This window comes from Ambystoma mexicanum, chromosome 1q, assembly GCF_040938575.1.
Source record: "Ambystoma mexicanum isolate Mex_15411 chromosome 1q, UKY_AmexF1_1, whole genome shotgun sequence".
In the NCBI taxonomy this organism is placed as follows: domain Eukaryota; kingdom Metazoa; phylum Chordata; class Amphibia; order Caudata; family Ambystomatidae; genus Ambystoma; species Ambystoma mexicanum.
Window position 1 is genome coordinate 1,019,429,152 of NC_090922.1, and position 26,852 is coordinate 1,019,456,003.

The 26,852-nt window shown below is 45.6% G+C and overlaps 1 protein-coding gene across 3 annotated transcripts in view; it reads left to right on the forward strand.

Moving 5' to 3' along the window:
* The first annotated feature begins 1,434 nt into the window (after positions 1 to 1,434).
* Positions 1,435 to 26,852, forward strand: part of ZNHIT6 (zinc finger HIT-type containing 6) — a 480,560-nt gene continuing 455,142 nt past the window's right edge. Inside the window, exon 1 of one of the 3 annotated variants that reach the window (XM_069641693.1) lies at positions 1,435 to 1,600. In XM_069641693.1, the coding sequence (XP_069497794.1) occupies positions 1,479 to 1,600 (122 nt within the window). In that variant the 5' untranslated portion in view covers positions 1,435 to 1,478. The remainder of the gene's footprint in view (positions 1,601 to 26,852) is intronic. The other 2 variants (XM_069641691.1, XM_069641690.1) reach the window with 2 other exon arrangements.

Below are 26,852 nucleotides of genomic sequence, written 5' to 3' on the forward strand. Positions count from 1 at the left end.
TATTACATGCCGCAGCGAAGCAGGCTTGGATATAGGCTCTCTTCTTGGACAGTACAGAGAGTCTGTATTGCCTTTGGAGCAGGCAACAGGCCAGTATGTCAGAGGATACACCTGATGACCTCCATTTCCTCTCAGCCACCCTGCAATTGCGTTCAAGGGTGGTGAGGTCGGAGTCATACCAAGAGTTGCACTTGGAGGTGGGCTTCAAACTCATGACAGGGGCATCAAGAGTGTTAGTGATAGAGAGATGAAGGTTAGAGAGGGCTTTGTCAGTGTGAATCGGCCACAGGCGTACGAGGCAAGAAAGTAGCAGCGAAAGCCACCACTGACCAACACTTCATGAGCCAGATGGCTGTGAAGGTGGGTGGCAGTGCTGGGGTCGGCGTCACCTGGACGGTACAGAGAGCGTCCGGTGGGAAGACCGAAGAAAGTGGTCAGTTCAAGAGAGAGGAGTGATGAAAGGTTTTGAGAGGGGACGTCAGAAGAGATGAGAACATCCAGGGTGTACCTGACGGAGTGTGTCAGTCTAGAAAGAGAGATTGCGAAAGAGCCCAGAAGAGGGGATAGAATGATCAAGACGGTGTTGAGACACACTTGTGGCATTCTCTGGCCGGCATCACGTGGACATATCGATCATTGAGTCGGGTGGCGACGTCACAGACTGCAGTGCAGAGAGGAGGAAAAGAGCCCTAGAAGCCATGCCTGTGTGGCTCGAATAGAAATGCATGACATAACACAGCCGGTTTCTTCGGTATGCCAATAATAAAGGATCTTCATAAATAAAGCTCAGGGCTGTCGAGCATTTATTGTTCTGTACATTATTGCATGTACACATATACATTTCTACACCTCCTATTCCTTCAGACCCACCCGTTAGCCCACACACCATCTTGATTAGCTTCACGCCTTACCCAACATGAGATCTCCCTCTAAATGACCGGCTAACCAACCACCTGCTTCTTTAGCCCCATGGCACTTACATAGCTCCCAACCTTTTCTGTCACCTAGAGCAGCCCATAGAAGTGAATGGGCGTATGAGGGACTTGGTGGCCGATTCTGCTGCTTGCAAGACGGGGCAGTTCAGAGCTGTGCACTTTAAGTCTTACACCCTAGTACCCTCCCTCCACCCCCAGATAACCGTTTAAATTCACCCTGACATTCGAAGTCCTTATCCACCATTTCTTTTGTTTATTCTCTCTCCACGCATTGTCCGCCACACCCTCATCGGCGTATTGACGAGTAGAACGCCCAAAAAAAGTTCAGCCGCCTGCCCCAGCCCTATCTGATGAGTTTCCCAGTTTCGGAGATATGCCAACTCAACACCTTCACTGTTCCTAACAGCAGCATTCCGTCCCGGCGAACCACAAACTTGACGTATGTGGCTGGGAACGTAAGATACTGTTATCACGTGATAATAAATGCAACTGTTAGGGTCCTTTTCTTGAACAGGAACTATTCGGCACACATTGCTTAGTGTTATGGGATCGAGTGTTGTCATGGATGAATTAACGCTTCACGAGTTGCCGAAAGCAAACTGGAAGGAGGCAGAAATGGAGCTGGCTTCCATTATCGGACACAAACGTAAAATCTCTACGCACAGGTATGGGCAATTGGAAGAGTTAAGCCTGCTGCTTCTCTTCATATTCATAACGCCTTCACTTGTGCGGCGGCTCCTCCTCCACATCAACCACGTGGATTCTCTTTCTGTTCTTGGGGTTGTAACTGCGCCCCCTCCAGGGGGTTCTGTTCCTAAATCACTGTGCGCTGGTTACCCGCACCAACGTGTTGGGCTTCAAGTGTTTTTAAGTTCTCCGCAATGTTAACGGTGTGTACTAATGCCAGGGGCACAATGGAACCCACATTTCGGAGTGGAGAGCGGAGCAGGGGGCTAAACCCTTCAAATGTTGGGAGAGGCGCTACGTTGAGAGACAGTGGGGGAGAGGCAAACTTATTGGTGTGGGGGGCATCTAACTTCTTTACGCATTCTAATGAGTCTTTTCTAGTGCCGCTTTAATTTTAAAGACAGTTAACACTCCTTCAAGTCTGTAAGCACCCACTTGAGGACTTTTGTGAGAATGAGTGGTCTCTTGTCCCTCCCTCTCTACCCTTTCAATCACTCCCCTGACATGCACGTACTGGCCCCACATCTCGATTTCAATCGGCCAAAAAATGTATGCATATGAATGCAGGTGCTAACAGTGAAATCCTTTACGTTAGTAATTGCAGGGCCTTTAACAGTGAAGCCCAGGTGCCATTTAACATGTGTTCTGTTCTGTCCTCCGGCCATGGCTCAGTAGGTCAGCCAGGTAGAGTCACCATAGCTCAGAGACCACCCAGTACTGTTTTTTTTTTTTTCTTTCATTGATTGTGACTTGTAGTTTTTTCTTCCCCATTTGAATTTTAGAAGAACTACAAGCCGGAGAATTCAAAGCAAAAATAGGGCTGGATGACGTCAAGGGGAAAAATAGAGATTTGTTACACTAAGTGGAATATTGCATGGCACAAATGTATGGATATGACAAATGTCCAACGTAATACAAAACCAATAAGATTTTGGCGGCTGGTGAATTTTTTTGTTCTTTTTTTTTAATGGTGGTGCGTGCATATTTCCCATGAAAGAATGTGAGCGTCTTAGCGTAGCAAGGGAGGCCACCCAAGGTAGACGGGTCTGGGGGGGGGGTCTCTCCGCATAGAACATATTTTAAATATGTTAAAATTGTGTAATTTCACAGCACATGTTTTGCAAAAAATAAATTGATAAAACACCTTAATTTACACACATTTATATAGAGTAAAATTAGAAGAAGAAAAAATACTATGTCACCAAAAGTACATAAGAACATTTGACAACAAATGTTCATGCTGCCTCGGCCCACAAGATAGGCCAGCGCTGACACTGTAAATCATAGCTTCATTATGACTGTGCCCACAATATATGAAATTACTGCCACTGTAAAAAAGCATTCGTGATGCTGGTGTCCACATTGAATGTCATTATTGCCCCTTAAAAGCCCTTGCTGTCAGTGTTGGCTGCACTTTTTGTAATCATTAACAATATAAAAGGATTCTATACACTGGTGTCCACGCTATATGTAATCATTGCTAATGTAGCACACTTCCGTGGTGCTGATCGGTTGTATACTAATTGACCTTTCACAATTGACCTCAGGAGAATTGACCTAATTTAGAAGGTCAATTAGGACATATATGCAGGGGGAAACCCCCACAACCCTCCACCCAAACCCCTTATATTAATTATAATCCAAAACCAACCCAATACTTATATAAAATAATATAAAGGTCAATTGTGCAGAAGGTCAGTTAGGACCACTATAATTAGGTCAATTGTGCAAAAGGTCAATTGTAAAAGGTCACTTTGGGTAATGCCCTGGAATTCACAATCCTGGGACAGCAAGTGTAAGGAAAAGGAGGCAGAGGAGATGGCACCTGTATGGTTTATCCATTCTGTCACATGGGTGAAGCAGAGACAAAAGGGTGCCATAATGCTTAATGTCAGGTACCTAAAGAACCATGTAAGAATATTTATTTGGCTACATGGCATAAATAACATAATTAAGAACTTGTTTCAAAGGTGTGGCCTATGGAAGTGCGGGAGTGGCCTCACCTAACAAATATTCTCATGTCTTAAATTGACCAATTTGTGCAATGAACTTCCATTCCAGAGCATACCATATCAGCAAAGCATCAAGATGGCCACATGTTTGCATAGCATACATACCCATTACCCAATAGCACATTTGGCTGGTACACGCAGAATCTTAGCAGCTTCACTCTATATGGATAACAGGAACCCATAATATACCTCTAGCCGACAGAATATAATTTTTGCTGAACATCACAAAGCTACAGTCCTATTAACCCCTCCTACTTCTTTCTGCCACATGGAACGTAAGAGCTGAGGTTCCGAAAGCAGCTCAAGACCTTCCTTGTCGCTTCTGCTTTCTCTCTGCTGACCTGCTTGTCTGTTGCGCTCACTAATTGCCTGGCTACCCTCATAATCTCATTGGGCACCAGGCTCCTCCACAACCAGGCTGAAATGACAAACCTTGTTTTTTGATGGTGCTAGTGGTAGGTTGTTAACCAAGGTTTTAGCCTTAGATTGCTTGAGTTGTTGGATATTTGAAATAATGGAGAAGGGACCCCTGACTCATTGTCGTCAGTAAGGGTTTAATGTGGTACCACACATAGATCACAGGTCTAGCAAGGTGGGCTATTTAAAGGTGAAACAAGAGCCAACGCGCGTTTCTACCGTAGTCTTTATAAAGGCAGAAGATGATAGTTGGTCCTGAGTAGGAATGGAGTGCCTGAAGACGGGTTGGACTACCGAACAACGGAACGCCTCTCCTCTATTTTCAGATTGGCTAACCAGCCCACCGCCCGCAATTACTGGGAGGCTCTTCAGGCGCTCCATTCCTACTAATGCCCTTAAACTAGCTAACTCTCTTAGCACGCTAGGCTTCATCCAATGCATCCTCGGTGCAACGCACGCCAAAGGCTGAAGGCCGAATCGTAGACTGGTTAGCTGACTCTAATTGCAACATTGCCATTGCATCTAATCAGCCTTGCTCCTGGACTGACCACAACATAATCCTATTCTCCATACCAGTATCCAACCCGCACACACTGCTGATCCCACATCTACCACCCTCTGCTACACGGAGCAACAGAAACATCACCAAAACCAATATTTTGCCACTGTTGTTTGAGCTACACCGCCCACAGACTATCAACGACCCAGCCTCCTTGGTAGAACTGTATAACTCTACACTTACACAAACAAGCAACACTGTAGCTCCCCGCTCTGCGCAAAGCCAAATCTGATGAAACACTGCAACATTTGGTTTTCCTCTGAATTTAAAACCCTACGTGAAGCTAAAAGACAGTGGAATAATAACCCCTCCAAGCCCAACTAAGACCTCTTCACTCAGGCTGCAAAAGAATATAAACATTCTATCATCCATGAAATGAATACCACATAGAATTCACGTATTGCTAATTCAAACTTCAACACCATGGATATCTTTGCTATTCGTCGTGAACTTGAAACCCCAGCACCGCCGTACATACTGCACTCAGGACAGCGCCTGGTGTTCTGATATCTAGAATGCCAAACTACTCAAAATTGACACTCTCCAAAAAAAGATCACTGCTAAGAAAAACTCCTTGGGCAGTGCAATACCTACCAGCGCAAGGCCCCAAGCAGCATTACAGGAACCACTGTCATTCGACTTTAAACCAGTCACAGAAGCTGAGGTCACTCGGATAATCAAAGGTTTAAAACCCTCTCGATACCAGGAGCAGCACTTATCAAGGACTGTTGAAGAGCCTGCTCCCTTCATGGCCTCACTCATCGATACCTTTTTCCTCTTGTTCTGTACCTAATAGTCTCAAAGATGCATGGGTCCTCGCTAATTACCGCACCATCACCACTGTCCCTTTTCTACCTAAAATCCTGCATTGTGCTGCCTGCCTTCAGATCCAGCACCACTTGGAAGCCAACAACCTTTTGGGCATCCAGCAATCCGTGTTCTGACCAAGCTTTGGGATGGAATCTGCCTTACTGGATCTCAAGGTTCATTTGGCCGACATCAAAGATGTCAGCAAAACAGCCTTACTCCTGCTACTGGACCGGCTGCCTTTTGATCTGGTGGACCACCATACCTTGTGCCGTCACCTAGCATCAGCAGCTCACTTCCCTCTGGCAGTCATCTCCTGGATTGCCTCCTTTCCAGGCCTCCAGATAAGGTTTGTACCAGGTCTTTTTATGCATGAAAATCTTCTAAAAGGACAGCTTTATTATTTTCCTGTGTACATTTACGCACAGGTTTAGAGCAGAGGGAAGTGCAAAGGTCTAGTTACTTGACAGAAACCAGAACGCTTCTTTTGATTTTTATTAACATGTAATTCCAAGCCTCTGAAACAGAATTTATTTCTCTGAAGTCTTTAAAAAAAATAAAAAGAAACTGCACACTGTGAAAAAAGGAATGGTTTCTTTTCATTCAGCTTCTGCTGTGTTGTGTGTAGATCCTCATGGAGCAAACTGAACCACTGTGCATATTTATTTTCCAAGTATTTTTAGGATTGTATCATATCGTCATTACACCAATCACGGTGTTTTAGTCTCACAAATCTTCAATACAACAATTAAAACATTCAAAACCTGACTCCAGGAAGTGCAAGCACTGTTAAAAAACAAATTAAGTTATATGTGTAATTGAAATAGAAACTCAGCAAAAGCTGTCCCTGTGATAAACCAGATAGGTATTTAACTTTATGTAGCGCTTCATACGTGGTATGTCCAACATCTCTGCACTGTGATTATTCTACCTCAGTCGATACTCAGTTTACCAACCTCTGAAGGATGTTGGCCAATAAGATGGCTCAACCGGTTGAGCTCTAGTTGCTGCGATCTGTGCGTGAACTGTAGGTTGCAGGTTTGAATCCTGGCAAGGCTAACTCAACTTTTCAGCCTTTCAAGGTCGATGAAGGAGTACCAACTTTGGTTTGGTGACAATTGTGATAAATATGTTCTATGTACAGTGCTTTGCCTAAACAATTTGACCATCAGATTAGGTATAGAATTTAGCATGGAGTCCTTGCCTTTCTGCACTGTTGTTAACATTGGTATACCGTTAGGTAGTAAAAGCTCCAGGAAATTAGGCCTTTCATTCAACATCAAAAGACAATTCTGCTATCGAACCTCAAAATGTACAATACAATTAATGTTTGCTTTACTATGTAATTGACTAGGTTTTTGTGTTTTCAACATTTTAATATATACAGGAGAGATCAAATGGCCAGACCTTAGAAAAATAATGAAAAGTGTATTCTGCCACAATGCAGAAAGCTGCTGCATGGTAATGATTTCCATACAGTTTTTGCACACGTTGGCTAGATGTCGCTTGCATTTTACTCTCTCTTGCAAAGGAGAAAAAGCCATTTTTACTCTGATAAAATCACATTTACTCTCAAAGTTTAAAAATAGGTTGTAAAATACTCACACCTCATAACCTTATCTGGAGCACTGCTTCTTCCTCTGACTGGTCCATGAGTGTTCTCTGCCAACGTGGCAGCCCTACTAGCCCCCGTCACGTGTTGGGTCCCACAAGTTTCTTGCGTCTCTCCAACACTTCATAACATTTTTACTAAACCCCTTTTTGACCTGCTTCCCAAAAAAGGATTTTCCTATTACATGGACGACACGCAGGTCCTTCCCAACTTAACCGGCGATTACACCACCAACACCTTAAACTTTCACTCAGTCTACCACACCATCCAAGCATTGATGGCCTCCCACCACCTATTCCTCAATGATAACACAGAGCTGCTCTTGGTCGGCGCTCAAACCTCTCTCAGTAAGCTTGACCACTGCTACAAATCGTTCACTATTGAGGGCAACACCATCCAGGTGTCCAACAATGTCAAGACATTGGGTGTCTACCTTGATGCCACCCTGTCCTTATCCACACAGGTCAATGCGATTGCCTCCACTGCATACACATCCAAACTAATACAGACCTTTTCTTTCTAACTCCTGACAACCTTGTTACCGTTGCCAAAACGCTCATTAGGTCTAGGTTGGACTATTGCAATGCCTTATTTGCTGGTACCTCTCCACGCAACATCCACAAGCTCCAAACTATTTAAAACAACGCCCTTAGAGCAGCACTTCACACCGAAATGCGAACAAATATCAGTGGCAAGAAGAAATGTGTACTGGAAGCTGATCCATGATCGCATCGCTTTCAAAACTCTAGCAAACCCTCACAAATGCCTCTCCAACTCGGCACCTAAATACCTATTGCAGAAGCTTTCCAAAGCCCAATCTTCTTGACCCACACGTTCCACCTACTTGCACCACCTGATCATCTCCCGTTACAAGTGCCAGAGAGCTGGAGGATCCAGCTTCCTGGTCATTGACTCAAGACCTGGAACTCCTTACCCTTGTCATTGAGCTCCGTACAATCCTATTGGGTCTTTAGGAAACAACTTAAAACACAACTTTTTTCCTGAAACGTACTATCTGCCTAACTACAATTCCACTTGTAACTGCTACTAAGTGACCTGCTCAATTGTACGCACAACGGCACCTTATGCTTCTGTTTGTCACTATTTTATGTAACGAGAACCATAATGCTCTGGGTTAAATCGATTCTGCATTGTTAATTCATGTTTCAAAGTGCCAAGAACCCTGGCAGAATACAATAAAGCACAGTTGAAAGAGCAGGCAGTAGACAGGGGGGAAAAAGGGGAAACAAAGGGAAGGAAATATGTACAGCACAGAAGAAAGATACAGGTGGGGGAGGAAAAGGTGGACTGAAACATATGTATGGAGGGAGTAGTAGGTTGACAGATAATACAGAAACGGAAGAAGGAAAAAACAATTATAGGAGAGGGATGGGGGATTGATGAAGCACTCCAATAGATGCAAGGTCACCAATGGTACACCAGAGCATTTTGAAAGGTGTGTTAATCTGGTCTGTCCACAAAGAATAAACGTGAGGCTTGTCTCAACAATATATACCGGTGTTGCCCTGATTTCAAACGGGCTGTGCCCAAATCTGATCATGAAGTTTGTCCCCTTTATGCCAGTTGTGTCCAAAAAAATTTACAAGGCTGGTCTCAACAATACATGCCAGCATCGCCACTGGAAATGAACATTATTCTCATGCTGCTATTGCCCAAAGCAAAAGTGAGACCTGTCTTTACAATATATGCCTGTGCTACACACCCTTTAAGCTACTAGTGCCCAAATCAAATCCTGTATGTCTCAATATATGCCCACGCTTTACATCATGTCGCGTTCAGTGCCCACAAACTGTATGAAAACACACACTGACACGCATTTAGGCAAACATTTTTTTGTATAAATGACTGTTTTTCTTTTTTTTTTCTGAGCCTTAAATCCAGGGATGGTGAATTATTGCACACCTGACATGGAAAACCGTAATCTCCGTAAACTATCCTATAGAAGTGTTAGACACCAACATAAGAGCCTTTGTGATCAACCCATCTCCTTGTAGCCATTGTTTGACAAAGGTATGCATCTTCTTGTTATGCATAATGTGCGCTTTAATCGGCTCTGTCACTAGAGGAGAGCAGAGAGTTTTGAGAGGAAAGGGCTATCCCTGCATGGTTTACCAGTTCTGCTGCCAGGGGCGCAACCAGACCTATACTTTGGGGGTGAGGCTAATGATTCAAATGGTGGAGGAGACTTTGTGAGGGCAGGGCAAACTTTTATGTGTGGGAAGCCATTCCTGTTCTCACCCAGAATTTCTTTTCAGATGTAGTGTCAAATTAGCCGCAAATGGTGACATTGCCCCAGTACGACGTCCCGGCAAAGTCTGTGCTATCTCTGCCAGACTGCGTGGTGTTGTGGGGCTGTGCTGACTGAGGCCGTAGCTTGGCCTTCTACTGGATTGTGTGCTGCCTGTCTTGCCAGCTGAAGGAAGAACTGTACTGTTTTCCAGCGTTTTGTCACTGCAGCACAGCCCGGTTCCCCTGGGGACTGCTACCATCCTCTGTCCACACCTTACATCCTGGCCATGCCACCCACTGACCCACCCGCCACTTCTGGAAGTGATATCGTCCCGGCTGGGCCAAAGCCTGTGCTGTCAGCCGCTGTCCTCACCTGGTAGCAGCTCTACTCTGTTGCCACTTTTCTGTTTTTTTTACTTCTTTGGCACTCATCCCTGTCCTCCCCATTCCAGTCTGCACCTTCATATCGTCTGGACCTTCGCCTCTGCTTACGCCGCCCTCTCGCTGCCATCAGGGATCCTTGCCTTATTTATGATTATTGGCAATTTAACCACTCCTCAACCGTTTGTCTGTCTCCTCTCCCTTTCACACTCCCTTATGCCACCATTTCAACCATGGCCCCAGACCAACTATTTTTCTCCCCGCAATAACTCTAAACTTATCTATCTCCCTTTGACTGATCTTTCCCAAACCTTTAATGGTCCTCTTTGGAACTTCTGTTGCCTCACCAACAAAGCGCACTCTGTTCTCAACCTTTACTCTTTTTTTCATTTGAATTTTCTGTTTTAGAGAAACATGGATGTATCCATCCAATACTGTTATCTCTTCTGCATTTTCCTCTGCACAGTCATTCTTTTCCCACCCCTCTGGACGTGGAGGCAGTGTTGGTATTCTGTCTACTGTGTCTGCTGCTTCTTCCCCACCCTTGGTTCACTGTCCCCGTTTTGCATATTTCAAATACCACTACTGCTCCTTCTCTGGCCCCTCTCTTACTTTCATTGTTGGGAACAGGAATGTCTTTCTTGGTGATTTTAATGCCCTGAAGTCATAGGCTGACAACCACACTCGACGCAAGCTTTTCGCACTGACTGCTTCAATGGACCTTAAGCAAATTGTGCTCTCCCCCCACACACAACAAATGCAACTCTCTAGACTTGGGGCCTCACTATATGTTGGGGAGGACCGTAAAATGATGGCGTTAATAGCATTACTGCCGCATTGCCACGCCACCTAATCATGAGTTTGGGGGGAAAGTTTGGGGGGTTCACCTTCAAGTCTCAGGTGGAGGTGAAAGCGTTGACTTTCCGCACAGTTACCTCTGCACTAATTGCGCTGAAAATGCTCATTGAGTAAAAGAAATGCCACCGGCACTTGTAATCCAGCAGTATTACTGCTGTACCAAGTGGTGGTAACAGGAATTGCTTTGGGTGGTATTCCGGCGGATTTATCGTTTAGATATGGGCCAACATGTGATGAGGCAAACTTTGCAGACTTCCCCACCACAGAGAATGCTTCGGGCCTCCTGGAATTATTCAGCAACCCTGCTATTAAACGGGTGGACACTCATACCCCCCGAAATTCTGTCAGCCAAAGACCAAACCATCCGCCCCATGGTATACCCCAGAGCCAGCCTCCAACAAACGCTCAGAGTCCTAGAGAAATGGTGGCACAAAACACATAACTCTGGAGACCTCACCAACCTCAGATCTCTCTGTGCAAACCGTAGGATTCTGATAACCGAGGCCAGAGCTGCTTACTACTCCACCACCGTTGCGGCAGCCTCCAACAGGAGCAAAGCCCTCTTTGAAAGAGGTTTTTGAAGACTTGGCGTGGCTGGTGACAGACCTTTTAGCTGCGCTAATTCTGTTTAATTTGTTTCCTAGTAATTGTGTTTGTGGAGGTATTTGGTGCTGCAGATTTCAGGGATGGGTAATACTCGTCCATATGTTATTGTTATGGGTGGGTACATCCCTATGCAAGCGCTCCAAGGAAAGGTATATATGGTATGAGTACAGATAGGTGACCAGTTTGAGACGGCATACACAGAACTATTTGTACGCGATTAGCAAAGCCACATATATCATATCTTGTGTTCAGTAAGTGACTGTGTTTCAACATGATGTTGTAGACTCCAGTTTGTGGCAATATAGCAAGAAGAGCAAGTGCCAACTGCGTGGCGAACAGTTTCGCCCATCTGGGCTTTGTCAAGGCAGTTTAGTCAAAAATTATTACATACAGTGTTTCAGACTCATACATTGGTATACATTTCTGTAGTATCATACAAGTTCTAACCATATTATTACATTCCATTAAGTCAGTGAGTACATAGGGGAGAGAGAGTATGAGGAGAGGGGAGAAAAGACAAAAGGTGCAGAAGAATAATGTTTTTGCTAAGATTACCTCTATTAGTTAAAATGAATATGTACTTCCTTATGGAAAATGCCAAAGTGTTCTAGGAGCAAGCATGCAGTGGCCTGTGAGTATGTGCATTAGTTGCTAGGTTTGTTGTAGTCCTGAGGGGGCTGGTGGCTAAGAGGAGTGATTTGTGTTTGGCTCCCAAAGTGCAGTGTTACATAATTGTGGTGTGTGTGGAACTTTTGGGTATCTCGATTGGATTGGAGGTGTGCCTTGGAGTGCAGTCTGGGAGACTATCAGAGGTTATGCCCTAGGATAATAAAGCATATGCCATATAGTTGTGTTTAAAACTCGGGTGGCTGTGGTGTAAGATTGGACCCTGGCATACTTGCATCCGATTTACAATGGGATAGCCTATGTTGTGGCTTGTATGAGTGTTAAGTGTGGTGAATAAGGATGCCTGAATTGGAAAAGGTTGCCTGTTAGCAGAGAACCATTGGTTATTGGGTTAGCTGATGAATCTGGTGGCTGTGTATAACTTACTTGAAATTAAATAAGTTGTCCATAGAGTGTGATGAGCTAAGAAATGCCATTGGCCTGGCGCAAGGTCTTGTCAGATCCTGGTTGGAAGGCGATGCACGTCCCGCATGCTGCTCAGACTGACCTTGTAGGGAAACATAAACTTATGTGTGGTTATGTTTGTTTTAGGAATGTTCGCCGGGTATGTGCACATGTGCGATCAGCAATTGGGGCTCGGTTGGTGCCTAAATCAAAAAGTGCAGAGCTTGTAGGTCTCTCAGAAGAAGTGGAACGAATGCCTGCACTAATAGTGGTAGCTATTAGGAGAGTCTGGTTCCCTGAGTGCACGTACAAGTTTGTACTGGCGACTCCTATTAAGTAGTTAATGTGTGCCTAGAGATCGGTCCAGCGGTGGGCCTGGAATGTGCGCGGAATGTGCGCGGGTTGTGCGTAAGGGTTAGTGAAAGCTGCTTAGTGCTAGGCTATATACTTTGGAATAAAATGGAAAAGAGTCTTGCATTCATTAAACAAAAAACAAATGTGTTAATGTTGGATTAGCAGCTGCACTTCTCTAAAGAGCAATACTCCATGATAGTTGGGTTCCTTGAATGTGAAGTGCTGTGCTGTGCCCGATAATGCCCTACCAAGATTAGGTCGTTAATGACAAGGTGATTAGAAGCTGTGCTTCACTGATAAGCGAATTGCTCATAAAAGATGCATTCCTTAAATACGGAGTGCTGTGTTGTGCTTGACAGTGCCCTCCCACGATTTGGTAATTGACACTAGGGTTAACAGATGGTTCATGTCAGCGAGTGACGAGGGCTGTGCAAGTGCTGATGGCGAGTGGGAATGTGCCAATGATAAGGACGAGTCGAGGAAGACTCAGGAGAAGCTCTAATGCCACGGTGCATGGCAGGTGGTGCGCTGTTGTCGTGCCGTGTTCTCTTACCTGTGGGTCTGGCAATGACCCGGAATTCTGGTGTGCTGGCGTCTTATCTGACGAGGCAGTCTTAAATACTAAGTAGTGCGTGCCATTTGTTGTAGGTTCGCTAGGGACATACACAGCAGTCATGTGTTGTTAATTGTCATGGCAACATTTTAGTCTAAGTGAGTGCTTGTCCATGCCCAACTACAGATCCGTATGTATTAATTATGAGTTGGCCAAAAAAAATTGGTTGGCCACCTGTTAGATATACTCCATTTTCAAAGTAGAAAGTGTGTAATATGCCCAAGAGAGCAGCTACCATCGAGCGGTGCATGTGGTGCACATTAATACATTATGTGGTAACTGGTCGGGTGACTCCATTGGACGCGCATGTGGGGATATCGGTGTGGTCTTTTAATTATAAGCATTTAGTAAGTAGCGGTTCCAATGGAGCAATGTAGCGCGTAACTAAAGCCTGAGTTCGGGTGCGGTTTGGACTATTTATAGTCATGAGTTCAGGGATTGAGGTGCAAAAATGCTGCTGGCAGGTGCTAAGCCTGGGAGGTGACGCCCGTCTCTAGTGCAAGAGCTGGTGGCGGGGCTGTAAGGGGTACAGCGGGAAAATCAAAATATTTTTTCAAACAAATATATCGTGGTTGGGCGCTGTTTGCCTTGCGCTGGGTGGTGGGGGGAGTGTGGAGTGGTTATAGTGATTAATACCTTATTCTAGGATGGTTGTACCAGTGCTTGGAGATTATTAGGAGTGGCCTTGTTGGGGATTACATGTGATAGTGTTGGTGGCAGGTGCAAGTGCTGTGGATGGATAGCATGTTTTGCCAAGATGAGGAATTTCGGGTTTTAGAATCAACTGTATTACTCTTTGCAACTGTATGCTTGCTACTAGTGTTACGGGTTTGGTCAATGTTTTTCTTTGTTTGATTTTGTTTGGGGTGCTCCTCTATAGGCAATATGCCAGTTAGTGATTCACAAAACCTTTCAGGTACTCCATGTAGTCAGGCCAATAGTAATGAAGGGCCAACTCCCCAACAGGCACTACCCAAAACGACCAAATGATGAACACACCCCGTTAGAGAATTAGACCAGGAGATGGTTTGCAAGTAAAAGAAGTTTATATGAGATACGTTGTGCATGCAGAGAGCTCTGCTAAACATTGCACGGGTAGCACATTATAAGTCAAAATCGCGTCAATGATGACACCACACTATAGGTACACAACTCTGCAATACAATTGGTACATCACAATACTATATGTATCTTTATGGGATGATCACGTTGCATTGGCTGTTGCTTGGTTGTCGCTCCCGCAGCATGTGGGATAGCTGTGCTCCTCTCCTGGGGGTGAAGGTCGTGTTGGCAAAGTGCTACATACCCTGACTGTCTAAGCTACAATGACCGGATCTGAGGGCATGAGACAAATGGCAAACATAAACGTTTGGCATGAATGGGGGTGCTTTCAGGGTTCACTGACAGGTATATGGGCATTCTACCCTCTCCACCCAGGCACCCATAAAACACAGTGCCCCAGACCCATATGCCCGTCTTGGGGGTTTTGATCTACCTGATGCCTCATGATACGAATGGACATGTGTTGTTTCGATAGAGGATATATTGGTGCATGGGATTAGGGCTATGGTGGGTGTCCTCATCTGGTCACTACGAGGGGTCCGATGTGTATCTGTATCAAAGAACAGAGGGGCCTGGGCCCAGTGGGTTGTGGCCTGGTGGGGCTGGGGGGTCGAGGGAACACAGTCAGATTAGTGGAGATGGATGTCCTCTCTGGTTTGAGCCTGCTCCAGTCTCGCAGAGTGCAATGAGCTCCTCTCTACTCAGGACAACCTTAAATGTTGCAACAATGAATGGCTGGACTTCCATGAGAACAGAGTTTGTGCGGAGCTGGCAGAGGGCGGGGACGGCCTGGGCTGTCTGTGCGAGGCACTGGGCAGGAGAGAGACAGGCTTTTAGAGATCATTTTTCGGGCCTAGTAAAAAGATGGTGTTTGGGGTATCACAAAATGTAGTCTCTGCTTGGTTACGTGATTTGCCTTTTGTTAGTAATCAGAGGGTAATTGGTACAGAATACGCGTATGGACGAGGGGGGATGTCTCCACCCCCCCGTTAGCATACGCAAGATCCATCAGTGTGGGAATCGTAAGGGGGGCGGAAAAGACCACCTCTCTCCCAACATTCCCCCCTTTCGTTACTTATAAAGTAACAAATACCCTCTTCCAGTGCGCCTATGTTCCTCTGCCCTTCTTTACTGCCTCATCCCAGGTGGCAGTACCTTTTTATAGGCATTCAGGCTCTGCACACATTTCTTAGGCTTTCCCCACGGCGGGCATACTCTTCTGGAGTGCATGACATGTATATACAATATCCATCCCCATCTAGGTCCACCCACACCTCACTGTGGTTTTCAAGATCTTGGGGCTGTTTGATAGTGGTGTGATAGTAATTGTCAACTACATCCCCTGTGTTATATATCGCCACCATGCAGTATTTGGGCTCATCACTCTCACCAGTTTGTACTTGGGCTTTCCTAGTATAATGAGGCATTTTCCCATTACTTTTTTTGTTGCCTATAGTGACCATCATCATCGCACTACTAGGAATCGCTTCAGCACAGCATCAGACTCCTAACTGATGCACACAAAAGATCGGCAGAAGGAAGACGATAATAGGGACCAGTAGTTTCATTGCGGTCCCAAGCCAAGAAGGTACCCAGTCGAACACTATGCTGAGCCAATCGTTCTGCTGCACGCCACCTTCTTTCTTCATTCTCCCTCCGAGTTCATCCAAAGCTGATATTACATGTCAAAGTGTCCCTTTCTCAGCATCTGAGGAAGGCACGAATGTGCAACGTGCACTCCCGATTTTTCATCAAACACCGCCCTCCGTAGCTGTGAGTAGGTCGAGCACATACCTATTTTGCATTGTCATTAGTCTCAGTGCTCTTCATTCCACCTTGATGACATTAAACCCTTCTTCAGTGTCGTTGGCCAGTTGGATCAGCTCCCAGCGATTATTTGGAGCCACTTGGCATTTGCTCATGCTTGGATGCTGGGGATGAGTGATGCAAAAAAAGTCTCTGCTGAGTTGAAGAGTTTGTATTCATCAGAGATCTGTGCCAAGAGGTCAGAAGAGTCTTTAGAGAGGTAGTTGGATGATCACTTTCTGCGCGACACTTGATCTTGCAGCTTGTCTTCCGAGAGTATGTCCTAGATGGGTGCGGGAGGGGTTCTGCATTAGTTGGTTTGGGTGCCAGTTGCTTTGTGTTGGTCACCCCTTGCCCCTGGACATGGTTCTCCGGTATCACCAACAGTGCAGAGTGCAGCATTGCCAGAGCACTGTAGCCCCTCCAAGATGACGGGAGGTGCAAGTATGCCTGTTTGCCACACACCCAATTATGGTTCATCAGAGCAGCAGTTTCTTTTCGCATATCTGGGATGACCAGGGTTCTGTTGCAACGTGTGTTTGAACTCAAGGGTACTCTTCCTTCCCCGTGAAAGCAAAGTTCATATTTGTCTTCATGTTGTATTTTGATCAGCTTTTCGAGGGCTCTGAACCACGGCCGCTTTATGATGTGTTGGGACCATGTCTGGGCACATGTCTCTTCCATCTATTTCAGTCTCTTGTCCGATTGACCACATAGTGCTTCAGCCTTGCACAACTGTTGCATCTTGCCATTTGTTTTCAGTGAACATTGTCACTTTTATTACAAAAAAATGGCCCCTTTAAAACAGTTTGCACCTTCGGGTTTCTTTTTACATATCTTCTCATCTGTAGGAAGCAGTTGTAGTTTTACTGTGTGCCTGGAAGGTGCTCCTTATTCTACATAGTGCAAGATGAACGAGACATTGGGTTTCTACTAGGGGGATTCTTGATGCACCAAAACCTTAGGGCTTCCTCACGCATGAGGTATTGGTGAACGCACACAGCAGCTACCATTCATAGCCAGTGGTTGTAGGTCAAAGGATCGACAACCAAAGGGTCAAATGGCCAAAGGATCGACACCAAAGGACCGAAAACCAAAGAATCGACAACCAAAGGATCGACTTTTTTTTTGGGTGGGGGGTCCCCCCAACCCCTGTTTTTTTGCTAAAAACCATTTTTTACCTATACGAAAACCTAAAAAAAAATATAATAAAAAAAAAAAAAAATTTGATCCTTTGTCCCGTCGACCCTTTTTTTTTTCGATCCATTGACTAGACACCATAGCCAGTCTCTCTGTGGCACTCATGACAGAGTACCATTTGTTAGACTGGTCCGGATGGCGAAGGTCTTCTACCTTATCCAACCCCAACCCATGATATGCATCATACTTGTGCAGTTGTGCTTGCCTCTTTCGTCTATTCATTAATTTATGTTTATAATGATCAAATGACCTTCTAAACCGTTTGTTTACCAACACCTGAGGTTCTGTGTGCATTCATTGTATTTAGGTGATAAAGGTGATTTAGGTGATAAATAAGAGGCACTTTGTGGCATTGTAAACATTGCTGGAGTGGAAAAGTCATCTGTTTGTACATAGATTACTCTTTCGCTTTCATTATTTACCACTAACTCAGATTGTGGTGCCACCTTTGTATAATTGTTGTGTAAGGTAGTGAGGTTTTGCAATGTGTTGTGGTCCCATATTGGTTTTACACCATCCCATATTCGTTTTCCCCTTTGCCGCCTTCTTTTATGCCATCCATAATAAAAGGTATGCTCCAGTACATTCCTAAACCTAGCAAAATAATTGAAAAAACAATGGCTGTGAAATACAACCCACACTTGTACGAATATTCCCTAGTGGTGCTTATTTAATTTCTAGTGCTATCTATCTAAGTGAGTTCTAGTAGTAGCTAGTGGCCTTGTCACCGGCATGGTAGCACCTACAGAGTGGGATATAATGGGTTAAAACAAAATTTGAGTTTGAATAAGAGATCAGGAGTAGAGGAATAGATGAAAATCATGGAAACAAAGGCTATATAGAGAGAAAAAATTTCACATTGCAATTATATATCTATTAATCAGTTAAATACTAATTTCTTTAAAAAAAGAATTGCATAAGGTTTTGTACCTTTCTGTCCCCTGCATTCTATTTTTCTCACTGTCTCTTCAAGGCACCGCTGCCTTGCGTTCTTTTTCTTGCGCAGTTTCTGGCGTTGCACTATCCTGAGCCTTCCTAACATCCGAAAGGTGGATGCAATATTTCAGGCCCTTCACCTTCACTGCTAGAGAGGTGCAATACACAACTTCATAAGGGCCATGAAATCTTGGGGAGTTCCACCGTCTTACGAAGCTGCAAATGTACACCAGTTCCCCAGGCATTAAACCTCTATCTTCTGAGGCAGTGGAGGTATCTGTTTCACTTTCTCTTGTGAATGGTGGCGCTACTTGTTTTGCAATCATTCTTACTGCTCTTGTGAGTTGCGTGAGCTACTCTTTGAATTCTTCACCTAACACTGTTGCTGTTCTGTGCGCATCGGACATTCTTCTCACCGGGGACAGTGGTGTTTTAATATGTCGGCCGGTCACTATTTCATGAGGGGGACAAGTGGTAGTCTTTACTGGGCTGTGTGCGCAGCTGAAATAAGGCCAGTGGGAGACAATAGACCCAGTTCTTTTTGAGAGTCTGAGTTTGGACAATCTACTTTTAAGAAGGCCACTGATTTTCTCGACCATTCTGTTCTCTTTTGGGTGGTAAATTGAACACATTTTATGTTTTGTTCCTAATGGTGCTGTTACTTTTGAAAAGGTAATTCACCAAATGTGTCCCATTGTCGGAGCGTATGACATCGCATATCCCCCAACGTGGGAACCCTTCTCTCGCTAAGAATTTTGCTGCACACTTCGCGTCTGGGTGGGCGCCGGGCCCTGCGTCCACCTAGCCTGAAAAGGGAAAGACCACCACTATCAAGTATCTTGCTCCATTGCACCTCTCCCATGTCTGCATAATTGATGTGAAGTTCACGGAAACGTCCAATGGGGTGGGGCAATGTTCCTCGTAATGTTCTGAGAATCCATCCCGAATTAAATGTTTGGCACGTGACCCATTCAATGGGACATTTTAGTGAGATATTCTTGAAGGTTCGGAATGAACCAATCTTCCTGTATGTCGGCAGCTATGTGCTGCTTTGAGGTGTGGGCGGGAAAGTGTAGTTGTTGGAATGCTATTTGTAAGAGCTCTACTGGCATCACTACTTTCCCTGCATCCTCGTTTTGTCCATAATTCTTGTTCTACAGGTGATGCTTTCTTTTGAAGCTCAATTACTTGTGCTTTTGGTAGTGCGCTGTACCCCTCCCCTTTAGGCTCTTACTCTTTTCCTTTTAGCACACATTCTGTGGTTTTTGTTTTGAAGTAGGCTGCTTGTTTTGCAGCGGCATCCGCCGCCGGGTTTCCCAGTGATATCCCATCATTGTTATTGGTATGGGCTTGGCATTTTACCAGGGTCACTACTGATGGCTCTGCAACGGCTTTGATCAATTCACTTAATTACTCAGCATGCTGTACTGGGGACCCATCGGCCCTTCTGAACCCCCTTCTTCTCCACCTAGATAATCCAGCATGTACCGTGGTGGTTACATATGCTGTATTGGAATATATTGATACTGCACACACTTGCCGCATGGAGGGCCTCAATTAGTGCTACTAATTCTGCTGCTTGGGCTGAATAATGCATGGGTAGGGGGTTTTTAACTAGTATTTCATATTCCCATTCCTCCAACCTCGCCACTGCTGCACCAACGTGTTTTTCACCAGTCTCTGGGCAAATAGATGCTGACACGTCAACAAAAAACACTTTCCCCTCACTTAATGCTTTCCCCTCACTTAATATTTGCATTGGATCAGTATTTAAAATTGCTCCTGTTTTAAAATTGCATTGTGAAACCTAGGCCTTTCTCCCTCTATTCAGGATTCTCAAACTTGGGTAGGTTTTTCCTCCTGTTTTAAATTTGTATTGTATCAGTATTTGAAATTGCTCCTGTTTTTAAAATTTGCATTGTGATTGTTCCTTAATTCTGAGTATCGTCTTCTTGTGCAATTGCTCAACCGTCTCGCTTCACGCTGCCTTGTCTCATCTGCTTGCACCCTACCCTGTGTCCTTCCCTAGTGTTCTCGTCTTCCCCCTCCCTTCCCCCTCTGTCCTCTCCCCTTCTACCCTTTGGTGCTCTCTGTCTCTCCTATTTTTTCTAACTGCTTCTCTATCGACTATCCTGCTCTTCTCCCTAAATCTGGTAGGAAGAAGTTTAAAAAGGACATCCTGGTCTCCAACCCAGGCCTCCCTATCTAGCCAAACCCTCACTGACATCCTCTTTGTCGTTCCCTCGCCAGACCTATGGACTCTTCATATGTGGTCTGTGCTTTCTCCTTTCTTTCTTCTCTCCATTAATGGTGGCACCGTTGGGATGCCCTCCTGGCCTACTTCCACTCTTCTAAGGTCATCATTAATGTTTATGTGAATGGCACCATCTTGCTCCATGGCCCTCAGGCCAACCTTCTCCTCTTCGATAGACGCTACCCGCGCCTTATCAATTTCCTTTCTTCTCCTGCTGTCCCCTCTCCCCCCTCCATGGCTTCGTCGCCTCCCTCTGCTGCCTCCTCCTCGGCTACCTTGCCCTCTCCTTCACTTTCTGCCCCACCTCGGGCTCCTTCTTCACCTCTGCAGGGTGTACCTCTGATTTGTACCCCTCCCCGGAAGTCCTTCACGGACAGCAACCTTCTCCATATTGCCACTCTTAACTCTCGCTCAGCTGTCAACACTCCTCCGACATCTGCCACCTTCTGGAGGAACTTGACCTTGATGTCCTCGGTCTCACCGAGACATGGTTCATGGCCAGCTCTGTCACAATCTTTGACACTTTCCTCCCCGATGGCTACAAGATTCACTCCACCCCCAGATCCAAACGTTCTGGAGGGGGTGTAGCCTTGATCTTCTCTGAGTGGATTCTTGCCTCTGTCATTCCTTCGCAGGCCAACTCTTTTGAATGCCTCGTCTGCAGTCTCTCCTCTCTCTCCTCTCTCTCCTCTCTCTCCTCTCTCTCCTCTCTCTCCTCTCTCTCCTCTCTCTCCTCTCTCTCCTCTCTCTCCTCTCTCTCCTCTCTCTCTTCTCTCCCCCCCCTCCAGCAATTCCCTTACTGTGGCTACTGTCTATCGCCCACCTGGTCTGATCTCCTCCTCCTTCCTCTCTAAGTGTGCAGACCTCTCCTCTTCCCTCCTGGGCACGACCACTCAACTCCTTCTTGGAGGCTTCAACATCCACCTGGATGCCTCCTGTCCTCCCTCTGGTCTCTTTTGCAACCTCTGTGATTCTCTCTCACTCTCTATCATCCTCTCTGGCCCGACTCACGCTGCAGGGTACACTCTGGATGGTGTGATCTCCTCAGACCTCCCCCTTTTTGTCCCTCTCACCACTCCTCTCTCTTGGAGTGATCACTTTCTCCTTCCCTCTCATCTCACCCTCTCTACCCCCCAGACCAAGCCACTTCCATCATTGCCACCCACCTTCTCGGTCATCCGACCCATGAAGCGTGTGTCAGTTGAGGCTTTCTCCACCACTTTCTCGCCTCCCTCCCCCTTTGTCTGACTCTCATCCTGAGACAGCCCTTTCCATGCTCCACCACTCTGCTATATCTGATACTCTTGATATTCTTGCCCCTGTCATGAGAATCTGCCTGAAGCACGAAGCCAACTGCAACTCCTGCTACGACTCAGACCTCGTCACCCTTAAACGAAAGTGCAGGGTGGCCCAGAGGAAATGGCGTGCTTCATGTACATCCTCTGACACAATTGCTTTCCGCCTCCTCCCAAGACAATTCTGTGTCCTCACCAAGAAGAGAGCTCCTATCCAAGTCAGCGTCTCTGCGGAATCTAACAACTCGGCTGAACTCTTTAAAATCTGCAAGGAACTGGCCAACCCTGCTGCAGTCTCTACCTCTCCTGTCCCTTCCCAGGCCCTCTGCACGGCACTGGCTTCTCACTTTATCTCTAAAACTCAGAACATCCTGTCCTCACTCTCCTCCTCCTCCTGCCTCCCTCTACTCCCTGCTCTTCCTCAGGACCTTCTGCAGTCAACTCTCCTCCCTCCTTCCCTGCCTTTCCCCTGTTTTCCGCAGACGAGGTTTCTAGACAAGTCCGATCTATGACGGTCTCGTCAACAAGTTAACCCCTGTTTCTCCAAAGCCTTCAAGGACCACATCGACTCCCTGGCTCCTGCCCTGGCCGACTTCTGCAACCACTCCTTTGCCATTGGAGTGTTTTCATCCCCACTGAAGCCCTCCCTTGTGCACTCTCTTCTTAAAAAACTCTCATCCGACCCCTCCTGCCCACCTAACTATCGCCCAATCTCCATCACTCCCTTCCTGGGCAAACTCCTGGAAAGGCTGGCCATCTCCTAGCTTAATCTCCACACTGAATCTGTTGGTTGTCCTCATGACCATCAGTCTAGCTTTAGAGCTGCCAGAAGCACGGAAACTGCACTCCTGAACATCAGTGAAGACCTGCTCTCCAACCTCGATTCTAACGCCCTCTGTGTCCTCATCTTGCTTGATCTTTCTTCTGCCTTTGACACAGTCAACCATGCCATCCTGCTCAAATGTCTCCATGATAACCTGGGTATCACTGGTCAGGCCCTGGCGTGGCTGACTTCTTTCCTCTCTGACTGACCCTCCGCGGTCCAATTTGTGTCCTTCCTCTCTGCTATCTTTCTCTCTACATGTAAGAAGATTCAATTCAACACTACAGCTAAGTCAATGCCTAGTCTGGGATACTGAATGGAAACCCTTATTGATATATCTTTATGTCCAGTTCATGAGTTCTGGATGACTACCCCTATATAACACCCCTCTCTTAGAATCCCCCTGACCCCACTGAGCCAAGAAGTAGTTCTGTTTTGCAAGTTTAAAAGGTTTATTTGAGAAATAAGACAAAATATAGATACCACGCTTTTATAATGAGTTAATAATCGATATCGCCCTTATAAATATAATGTTAATCAACAATGGGTAATGTGATACTAGCACACTTCTTTATAATCAATGAGGAGTTAGTATAGGATGGATCAAGTAGCAAAAATACTTTTATGATTTCAAGGGAAAAGCAATGAGGAATAAAATGCAGTACAGAAATACTTGACATGATTTTAGCAAAAGATAATATAATCACTTTTTCTCTGGCAATTCACCCCCTCCCCTATGCAATGTAAGACATGGAAGTAGATGGAAAGAGGAGCACACAGTTCTCAGGAATGCAATCAAATACAATACGAAATTCAGTTCCCCCCCAGCAAGCTTAGAGAAACCCGGTATGAGTTTTAAAACACAGGCCCAAGTGCTTTGAATGTGGTGGCAATGAAGTGAGAAATATGCTGAAAATGCTTTTAATTCCCTTTAGGAGGTTCAGGGTGAGTGAGAGATACTTGGGATGAGCTCAGGCTCACTTTAGCAATGATTCAGAGATGGTGATTAAGAGGCAAACAAATTTTTAGCAAGGAAAGAAATGACTGCTGATGGTTACACGTGGCTGGATTTTTAACCAAATCGCAAATCGCGGTAAAATTCGCGAGTGCATGAATCTAGTATTCTAGGTTCATTGGAAAGCTGAGATTCTAAGCTTTCAGAGGAAAGTTAAATTTCGTTCCTATCCCAAACGGTTCCAGAGATACGGACGATTAAATAAAGGTAGTTTTTCGGATTTTAAGTAAACTCAAAATGACAGGTGACAGCTATGCAGCTTCAGAATTGACAGGTGACAGTTGTGCAGCTTTACAAATGACAGATGACACGATTTCTAGGAGGCTGTTCTACTTAGGTTAAAATAGTTTGGATTAGATTATTTTAACTAAGAGATTGGTTCTGCACAGTTCTGCTAGGTACTCACAATATAAATGTGAAATGGGCCTCGCCATGGATCTGGTCAGGTTTTGGACTGGACTCCGGTTCTGGTCTCGGCACTTCAGTGATCTGGGTCAGCTCTCTGGTTCTGCTCACAGCGGTCTGGGTCACTCTGGATCTCTGGTCTGGTCTGTCCGGATACAGCGGTCTCTGCACGGCTCCTGGATCTCCTCACTGGTCCTGGCAAAAATTCTTGGCAAGGGATTCAAGCAGGTCGCCCGGCTGTGAGTAGCTTGCAATGATTTGAGTCCTGCTGCAGAGAATTCAGCTTGTGGTTTTAGGCCTCTGATTTAGGTTCTAAAGTATAAGTTCTAGGTTCTGGAGTATGTAGCTGGAGTCAGTCTGGAACTGGTATCTTCTGGATGTTGTGTGGTCCGGCAAAACGCTCTGCAGCAACTGGATTTGAATGTCTCTACCTGTCCCAGCACTCTCTTTTTACGTGTTTTGAAAATGGGTGTGTACCTGGGCCTAGCTAAGCCTGCCCCTCTCTACTTGTCATTGGCCCAATTCTCCCCTCTCCCATGATTGGGGGAAGGAAATGTGAGTCAGAGTGATGCTGTAGGTTTTATGGGTCAGAGGATCCTCCCCTGGTCAGTTTGCCCACAAATCTATATTTGATTCAAATACATCCTTCCCAGATATACAATTTGTTGAAATTACATGTGCACATTATATATTCCTTATGGTCCATGCTTGTCCGCCTCTGATCTTCCTGGGGGCTTGCATTAAAAAATGACAACATTTTGCGCTTTTTAACTGGTTTTGCAATATCGGACATTTACCCAAATTTACACACATGTGCGCAAGGAGTATGGACATTAATTGATGAAGTGTCAGATTTTTAACATGCAGACATTTGGAGTGAGACCCCATTTTCCGCTAGCAACCCCCCAGAATACACCAGAGGGTCCTAACGCATCTCAAAATGTTCACAGAAAAATCACAAAAATAATGATATTACTTATATAATTCTGACAAGTCCGCACTTTGAGTTATCTATCTTTTTAAAATTATGCCCTGGTCAAAAAGGGGTGTGGCTTCCCACCGCACAGGGTGAAATAACTGGTTTATCCACTTCCCCCAAGCTCAGCTGCTAGCAGAGGCACTGCCCCTCCCAGTTTCCCCTAAGAGGAAGCCACTTTTACGACGCCCCCAATATAACATTTGTCTGAGTTCAGGACAGGCCTTTGTTCAACTCCCTGTAGTCCCCAGCTGCTCCACCCCTAATCTAATAAACAGGGCCATCTGACCTCAGGATGCAGCCAGGCCTGGCAGCCAGACCTGGGAACACAGCTGTTGATCCAGTATCAACTCCTGTCGGGGGTAGTTGTCAGGCAGAATTCAGTTTCATTAAGCCAGGTTTCAGCTAAATGTCACTTTTTGTTCCTAGTTTTCTACATTCAAATCAAACTGACAATTTTTACATATACATTAAATAATTACTTCCTTCAAGTCATTTCAGAATATAGTTTTACATTGTATCCACTTCTTAGCAAGTCTTTCCTTGGTCTGGTTTTGTTTCATTTGTTCAGTTTTACACAAAAGTCTGGTGGTTTTAAAACGCCGGCTTTCTGATAGTGGTGAGTACTGGTAATGCAACCATTTTTGGGATTAAGAAAATGAATTCCCCACAAGAAGGTTGTATCTTTGGAGTGGTCTCGTGCCAACTGCGCAGTTCTCCTATTCTGGCGTGAATGTGGGCGGCGATGGCTCATCCCCACAGCCACCCAGTCTATTGATTTAGTTTGTTCTGGGATATAATAATGGGCGGCGACAGCTCATCCCCACATCTACCCAGTCTATTGATTCAACATGGGTCAAAACCCATGACAAAGTGGTGTCCCCCTGGGGTCTAACCTCTCTCCCTGGCTGTTCAACCAATAACTGGCACTTCTTGGCCACCGCATTGCCTCCCTCTGCCCCAACATTCAGTGCTATGCGGATGACACTCAGCTCATTTTGATGCTACCTTCGGCAACCTCTTCTCAGTCTCTCAGCACTGTCTGCTTTCCAGGAGTGGTGTGCTGCAAACAACCTCTGCATTAATGCCAGTAAGACTTAAGATTCTCCTCAACGGCACCCCCACGCCCTCCTTTCCTGTCACTCTCTGGCCGGCCTCTCTTGGCCCTCTTCCTGCTCCCACCTGTGAGACTAAAAACCTCGGGGTCATCTTCGACTCCACACTCTCCATCTCTCCTCACATCTCTGACGTCTCTAAGAAGTCATACAGCTGCACCTCCTCAGAGGTATTCTTCTTTTCCTCTCCTTCCCACAGAAGCTCACTGTCTCCAGAGTTCTGGTTCTCTCTAGGCTGGACTATTGCAACAGCCTCTTTCTAAATCTGCCTGCCTCTACTCTCCGCCCTCTGCAACTCATCCAGAACCGGACTGCGGGATTTGTCCCTTGCCTCGTCGTGCCTTGAAACACTTGTGTATAGGCATGTTACAAATGCCATATCATATATCGTATATTAATGAGTTTTTGTTTGTGAGGGTGGATTTATCGTTCAAGTATGGCAAACCATGAGTGTTCCACGAACAATGTGATGGATCATCCCATCACAATTGTTGAGCTGTTTTCAATTGCAAAGGCAGCGGCTGCAAGAGCCTATTCGCAAGCGAAATGGCCCTGCATTACTGAGTCAAGAGTGCCGCTGTAGTAGGCTAGTGGTTTGTGACCCAAGGATGTTTTCTGTCTCAGTACTGCAGTCATTAGTGTTCCATTCCAATGCGAGAACAGGAAAAATTCCAACTCCTAATCAGGTGTGGCTAGGACAGGAGCTGTGCATATCCGTTCTTTTAATGTGGTGAAAGCGGTAAGCATTTCAGGTGTACATGTAATTGCAGTGTTGTCTTTCTGAGCCTACTTTTAATCCTTGT